Raw genomic sequence first — 8081 nt, forward strand, 5'->3', positions numbered from 1 at the left:
CAAAACTAGTGTAATTATTTATTTCACTTTAAATTGCCTTTGTTTTTTCCTCTTTTAAGTGTGAATATGTGCGCTAGTCTTTACTTGACAAAGTATACAAACACAAAAAATCGAAAAATAGGCTCTACGATTACCTAATCCGAACCTGCACTTTGTCTTTTAAGTTTTTGTTTTCTTTTATCACTCTTACAAAATTTTCAATTCTAACTTATTGCATAAAGAGATCCAAAGATTAAGTTTATTCTAACTCCCGGCTCAAAGCAATATACAGAACAAAGAACAATGACCTTAAATACATGGTTTGTGGTAGAGTTCGAACTGGTGACGTGCGCCTAATGCACCACATTCCACCGTGCGACGCCCTTACCATCAGGCCAAAGCCTTGGGCATATGTTTTCCTAATTTTGTTGCAGACAGCACGGATAACAGTGAACAGATAAAATCTTAATGCACCACATTCATTATTTTCCATTATACCATACAGAATTGCATGGCCTATATTTAAAGGAAAAAAAAAAACAAAGGATTGTTATAAAAAATCGGTTTCACATTCCACCGGAGACTCTACTTCAAAGAATTGGAGAGCTTGAATAAGCCGATAAATTTCCAAGGAACAATTCATTGTGCATAATTTTTCTTTACTTTAGCTCATGTCTAAATGAACAAGGCCTTTTCAAAATCCACTAGTCACAGAAATCAAGAATGAAAAAAAGATATGCAGACCAGTAAGGCCAATAAAAGCGCCCTCTAATGTACAGTTTGTAATGCCAATACGGACGATTCATCCGCTGATACTACTGAGACTCCACCAGTACATACAATGGCTTGCCATTCAATTGCTCCTTACCCTGCAAACAACTAGAAAGTGATCTCAAGGAAGAACAAAGACCGAAAACAAGGCACATGTTAAGACTAAAAGATGCTTCTTCTCTAGCTGATGAGACAATGAATCATCCATCCGGAGGAAGTTATCGTTATTTTGCTACTTCTACTAGAAAGGTAGGTTTTGTTACTAAAACTTAGCTATTCACCAACTTGCCAAGGAATGTGGAAAAACAGGCAGTTAGTTTACATGTACTGCTAATCTTATCTTTGCCAAGATCCTTCGTTGAGAAGCATTTTTGGCAAGGAAATTTACTGTCTTATTATATGCTCCTGTATATTTCATGTTGTCATCTGATGACCAAGCAATTCCTATTTACAGTAACAACCATACATTGCAGATAAGAAGAATAGCAGAAAGACCATAAGATGCACCTTTAAATATGGTATTTCAATGACACATGCGCATTCAACCACTTCTGCGCCAGCACGCTCTGTGAAACAACAATTTGATTCAACAAGTTGCATCTGGTATAAAGACTAATAACCATACAAATAGCTCATGAGAAATTGTTAATACAAGGCATAGAACATTTTTGCATGAGATGATACGAATCCTGTAGAGTATTTATCATGAGAAGCAAAACACATTATATGATCTCGAACCATTTATAATGTGCATGTGGTTGTTTGCGCCAGAACAGCTATTATCAAAGAGCAACCAGAGCTGACCATGTCATAATGTAGTTTTGCAGAAGCTCTGCAAAAATTATTATACTATATGCCACCTCCCAATGTCCAAATCACTTATTCCTCGATGCTAATCCCAATAGAAAATACAATCCTAATTTGATATACAAAATATTAAGATCAATGGCAAACGTTTTAGTAATTTAAACTTCTACAACAGTCTGACACATGCGACGAAATGAAGCATCAGCCAATTTGGTGCTTTCTGCCTCTTAGGAATGCAGAACAAAAACTAAGCACAAAGTTAACCTAGTCTCCTCCTAGCTATGATGACATTATTTGCTGCAAATTCCAGATCTTGGCATAGGATGTTACTGTTAACTTCAAAGTTCAATCCCTTCCTCAGGTTCATATCATAAAGGATAAGAGAAAAGGAATGGGAAAATTAGCAAGCAAAGCTGAAAGGGGTCCAACAAAGTACTTGCACTGTTTTTTCAGCCTTTTGGTATTTCTTGCTTTTAGTGAACTGACAGCAGTTAGCCTGAACGATGGCGATTCCTGTGGTGAATAAAACATTCACCAACCCAGCTAGAGATTAAGCAGCTGAAGCTTATTGCAGACCCTATTGTTATTGGCTAGCGATATCTTGCTCTGATGCTATTGCATCACTCAGTTACATATTTCGGAGCATATGTAAAAATTGTTGTTCCATTGTGCACTTCATTGAAGTGTTAAAATTGTCATGGAAGGTTAGTCTCTATCCATATCAAGAGAATTATAAAAAGGTTTACCAAGTAAATTCATAGCTGCGCGAAGAGTGCCACCAGTAGCAATCAGATCATCGACCACCAAAGCACGCTCACCAGCTTCTACTGCTCCAATATGCATCTCAAGACAATCACTTCCATATTCCAAGTCATACTCTTGTTTAAAAACTTTACCTGCAATCATATAAAGCAACAGTGCCATTGAGAAACTGAGATAATATTTAATGGTTTCAAAAGATAGACACTTATTCTGGACAGCACGATGACCTCACAGTTTTCAGAAGCATTCTTAATATATGAGAGAAAAAAAGAGAGGGAGAGAGAGAGAAAGGATGGGTTATTTACAACATTTCCTCTGCATGTGTTTGGATCTATTTGATAGCTTTATGACGGTACATCAAAAGAGAAGCTTAATAAACACAGTAGAAACTGAACACGGGAACCATATCTTTACTGAAAAAAGTCGAGTTACTGGATTACAAGTTAAAATTTGTATAAAGTCAAAAGTGGAAATCTTCCTCCTTTTGCCCCTTAAATTGGATATCATTGAATCAAACATCAGGATTTAAGTACTTCCATAGCAAAACTCCAATTCTCTGAAATCTGTCGTGTAACTACATGTAACTACATGTACAAGGGAGGAAAACCAGATATCAATTTGCAGAAAATAGTCCTGTTCTTTAATATAACTTCAGGATATGGTGGGCAGCATTTGAGGGGTAGACACAAAGGTTAACATTTATAGTTTCGTAATAATGTACTGATCAACGTGAATAACGCACTTGGAAATTAGAGGAAGCCTACTCATTTAAACAGAAAGGTGCATGCAACAAAAAGATGTAAAGATCCAAAGAAGGTTGTCGCAGGATGAAAACATACCTGGCAATTTATTTGGTTTTCTCAAAGGGACAAATTTTGCCCCTATTGCCAAAGCAATTGGTGGACCAAATATAAATCCTCGAGCCTCTATTCCTAGAGATATTGAAACAATAAAGTTTAAATCAAGTCAGCTAAAAGATGATAAAGAATAAATGTTTGCAAGTTACTCACTACTCCGGGATTGTATATAATAGGATGGGAAATGCTACATGACAAAGGGCTATAGCATTAGGCCACCCAAAGATAAAACATCATATTAAAAGAAATGCTTCAGATTGAGAATTATAAATATGCAAACAAAGGAGGCAACAATAAATCAAGAATGTTACAAAACCCAAAAGCAATTAAACTATGACCGATAGTCACAATCATCTCTGGGAATTATTTATTCAGAAAAGACATATATAACATCTTCACAAGCATAGTAAGCAAGTTGAGAATAAACTACTAACAAACCTTTACTAATAAGAAGTATAAAAGGTCATGAAGCAGTCATATACCCTTGCTAATCATTACCAATTTCCAAATCTGGTTTTGCAGGATAGAGTTAAAGCATATAAGATAACATCAGGACCTTATCGGCCAGATTCTCTTAAAAACGAGGATCAAGCCACTAAAGATGCTTTTTGACATGACAAGCCCACACTTTCAGTTCTCTATCCTTGTACCAGGATAACATACTTCAAACATTACCATAAGCTGTCTGCATTTCACTTGCTATTCACAGCTAGTACTTGCAAAGATATGAAAAAACTTGTATCACAGAAACCGCAAGAGGGGAGCTCAGGTAAGCCGCAGGACTCTTCATGCCTATAGAACATTAAGTTAAAGCCTCCATGTACCTTATGCCTTGAGATCTTTTCCTTCAAAATCACCTATTCACCTCCCTAGTCTTTTTGCAAACAACTTTTTCTGTGCAATGCGCTGTCTAAACTAGCCAACCTGCAATTTTTATGTTCAGAAGCATGATTTCAACTTACTGTGCCCACTTTAATCATACTCATCTCCCATTATCCTTCTTATTCTTCTTTTCCTAGGCACTGTATTGCTCTGATTAGAACACCAGCAGTATTTACAAACTGCAATTGCAGTCTACCACTTGTATCCACACATAACTCCTGCTGACCATAAGCTAACTTGTCCCTATCTCTTCAGTTTCATTTTATACTCTAATCCTTATGGAGAAAAGGAAGAATGAGGTCCAGAAGAGAGTCCTAATCCACGTGGTGGCAAGAAAAAAGCAGCAAATTCAGAAAAAATCAAACGCCAGGAATCACCCTTTTTTCGTGTTAATATATAAATGAAATTCTACAACATCCACATGACAGGGGAAAATGGCAGGTAGAACCAATAACAAGCCAGAGCAGTTAGGATTCCATACTAGATGAGTAATGAATAGAAATAAATATCGTTGCCAGACATAGGATCATCACTTTGGACTACAACAACATAAACACGGTTTGCACCGACTTTAAAATGCCAGGAACACATTGGCATGGCTTTGGGTAACGAACTGCTACACCAATTAGTGGGATACAATTTGCAGCCAATGGTTGATAAAAAGTCACTAAATCATCAGGTACTTATAAATTATCTAATAAAGTAAATTTTATCTCAAAAATGATTATATCTCAAGACAAAGAAAAGGCACAGAAAGATGATGTAATGACAGAAAACTCTCAGATGGTAGCAGGATGCTATGATTAGGGTATACACATAACAAACCTACAGCTACATTGCCTGACTAAATTATCTAGCCACAAAAGAAATACCCTCAACCTACCTTGGATATACTATTTAAACAAATCCATCATATTTGGTGAATTTCCTCACATTTTGATCACCAGTCAGTAACCTATTAACTTGTCCATCAACTCCGACACCACCTCAGAGTGTCATAATCATTCATCTGATATTGATAAAAATTCATTTTTTTTAATAATAGTATAGGACAAGTTGGGCCGGAAACATATGAAAAGGGAAAGTTATGAACAAGAAGCACACTACTTATTTCCATTTTTATAAAGTTCATGAAGTCTCAGAAATCAGGATGTAGCACAAAAGAACCATTATACATCATATACCAATCACAGTGAAAAGGACAAAGAACCTACTCATTGTAGTGGACTCTGTACTCAGTAAACATTCCACCAAACAATAATTAATCATCATCATCCATCAAAAAGACCCCAATGCCATGATAATAGCACATAAAATAGACAGTGCTATTGCCTCATCCATCGATAGGGATGGAGGAAAGACAAACTAAGGCTCAATATCAGTTTCAACTACGAGTGAATATCACTGTACAACATAAAAGGGGGGAAAAGGAAATTGGGAACACCACAGCTAATGGGTCCGCACCCTTATTTCACCTATGCTTGTTTTTTTTTTTTGATAATCCAGAAATCTTCGAGAGCCAGTGCACTAGCTAGTAGTGCACAATTTGAAACACGGCGGATAATTGGCCCGCCCCTCTACCCGTTTCGACTTAAATTACTAGGCTTTTGTCTTTTTCACCAATTTTATTATCCATTACCAACAACCATCACCACCACCTAGGCCACCCCCAACCTCAAAATCAAAAGGGGGACGCTCTGAACGATCCGTATTCGTTCTTCACACAAAGTCATCAATAACACAGCCACTAACTAGCTTCCATTGTTAAAAACTCAAAAACAAAAGAATTCAAATAGAAAACATTAGTACTAAACAGTAACTCCCACATTGCCCATTAAAAGTATTCCATAGGCCCCCACAACGCTGTATATCCACCCCCAAACACAAAAAAGAATAGCTAAAAATAAAAACTTTGCAAAAGACAATAATACATATACACATTAACACATGCATTACAATTTCTTGAGTTAAAATGGGGACCACAAGCAATGCAGATAATTAAATGAAAAGGATGGGTATTTTTTTCTTTTCTATTTTATAATCCCTTTTTTTCGCAATCTGCAGCTAAGAATGCGGGGAGTGCATACCAGCAACAACTGAGATATTTTTGGCTTTGTAACGTTCCACGAATAAATCAATAGTGTCTTTGAATGCTTTTGGATCCAGTAACAGCGTAGTTATGTCTTGGAACATTATCCCTGTATAATTTCAACCCCATTTTTTAGCTCCAAAAAACAAAATTAATACACAACGTTAATAACAAAAAAAAAAATAAAAAATTAAAACTTTACTTGTACAACAACAAACACACCAGTTTCTTAATCCTAAACAAGTTGGGGTCGGTCATACGAATTCTCGATATCTATACAGCTCCATTTAGACCCTTTTTTATCCAATAAAGAAAAGAGAGAGAAAAGACCTGGTTTAGGGAAGTCAGGGACAACACGAATTCGAGATTGTATAGCATGGATACGAGGATCTTGGTCTTTGCAACCTGACATTCGTCCCTTTAGTATACACAAGTAAAAATGCAGTGAGAAAAATGAACAATTCTCTGCTCTGTTTTTGGTGTGTTTAGAGTTTTGGGGATGAAGGTTTTTGAGTGTTGGCTTAAAATAGCTCTGAAACTGAAGAAGTGAAAGTAAGAGAGGACAACAGGAATAAATAAGGAGAAAGAAGAGGGGTACTTATAGGAATAGACTTTTAAGTTTTTGTGTTTTTTCTTAATTATTAATAACAAATTCTCATTTTGAAGTCTTTGAAACAAGACCTTTTTTTATTCACCACAATGTGTTTTTTTATGTTAAAATAATGAAATGAGAAAATTGGAGTTTGTAAGTATGTAAAAAAAAAATACTGTTTAAAACGTCTAAAGTTTAATACTTATTATTCCAAATTTATTTAATTTTTTTAACTGAACGACTAAGGTTCAAAGTGGTGACGTGTGATTCTACTTGAAGTATCTTGACGAGTAAAGTTATCACAATTGAAGAATTTGACATCATAATAACGATGATATTATTTGATCAATTTTGTAAAAAAACAATACGATTTATATTTATTTAACTAAACAAATTTAAGTTTTTATTTAATATTTTTTATTTCAAACTAATTAATTACTAATAAAATGAGTTCAGTATTAGAAATGACAAATTGATAAGATCATAATTATTTTGTATTCGTAGTAAATAAGTTAAATTAATTATTATAAAAGAAATCAAAATAATTAAGGTAATTGTAATATTGCAAATCACAAGGTTAGTATTATGAAGTCAAAATTAGAGGACAGTATCTGAAATTATCTCTACTAATTATTCTCTTTGTATACAATTCGCTTGGTTTAGTACCGTCAAACAACACTTTCTGTTATTTCTTTCTTTTATTATTTTGGTTTAAGCTTGATTTAGAGTCTCATTTCTTACCAACCAAAAATATACCGAGACTTTTTCAAATTAAAATAAAATTTATTGAATAATTACTTCATATAATACCCAACTTCTCGAAAGTCAGCTTGGTAATTACTCAGAAGTTTTAAAAAGGAATTTTAATGTATTAAATTTAAAAGTCAAGACCTTTTTTTTTTATTGATTAAAGCACTTTCATGGTCTTTCCCAATTCTTTGTCTTGTTTGCTAGTCTGCTAATATCTCCCAAAAGCAATGTGTCGCACCTCCTTTTTCCACACCCGCGAGGGTACAAGGGAGTTTTTTCCAATTAAAGGACAATCGAAACGGGATTGGTTTATTTATTTCAGAGTCGCCACTTGGGAGATTTAGGGTGTCCCAAGTTACCAATTTTAATCCCGAATCAAGGAAAAGAATGACTCTATATTGTAGTCTGCGTACCAGAAATCCGGATAAGGAATTCTGTTAACCCGGGAGAAGGTGTTAGGCATTCCCGAGTTCTGTGGTTCTAGCACGGTCGCTCAACTGTCATATTCGGCTTATTTATCTGATTTTAAATACAATTATGAACCAATGTGCCAATTTTAACTTTTTACCGCTTTATTATTATTATTATTTTA

General features: G+C 35.0%; 1 protein-coding gene across 1 annotated transcript; it reads right to left on the reverse strand.

Annotated features, from left to right (window-relative positions):
* Positions 1-526: 526 nt before the first annotated feature.
* On the reverse strand, positions 527-6726 carry LOC104247970 (adenine phosphoribosyltransferase 3). Its single transcript, XM_009804135.2, has 6 exons — positions 6478-6726; positions 6146-6256; positions 3159-3251; positions 2304-2453; positions 1258-1316; positions 527-848 (listed from the first exon to the last, which is right to left on the reverse strand). The coding sequence occupies exons 1-6, from the start codon at positions 6557-6559 to the stop codon at positions 795-797; spliced, it is 549 nt and encodes a 182-aa protein (XP_009802437.1). The 5' UTR covers positions 6560-6726; the 3' UTR covers positions 527-794.
* Positions 6727-8081: the final 1355 nt, after the last annotated feature.

Source organism: Nicotiana sylvestris, chromosome 8 (genome assembly GCF_000393655.2).
Source record: "Nicotiana sylvestris chromosome 8, ASM39365v2, whole genome shotgun sequence".
NCBI lineage: Eukaryota > Viridiplantae > Streptophyta > Magnoliopsida > Solanales > Solanaceae > Nicotiana > Nicotiana sylvestris.

What these genes read in the sequence shown, in the direction of transcription:
- LOC104247970 (XM_009804135.2), bottom strand. Translation starts at nt 6,559, where the DNA reads ATGTCAGGTTGCAAAGACCAAGATCCTCGTATCCATGCTATACAATCT. An exon ending in CCCTGACTTCCCTAAACCAG is followed by an intron (nt 6,257 to 6,477) that starts GTCTTTTCTCTC and finishes GAAATTATACAG; the next exon opens with GGATAATGTTCCAAGACATA. An exon ending in AAATATCTCAGTTGTTGCTG is followed by an intron (nt 3,252 to 6,145) that starts GTATGCACTCCC and finishes CAATATCTCTAG; the next exon opens with GAATAGAGGCTCGAGGATTT.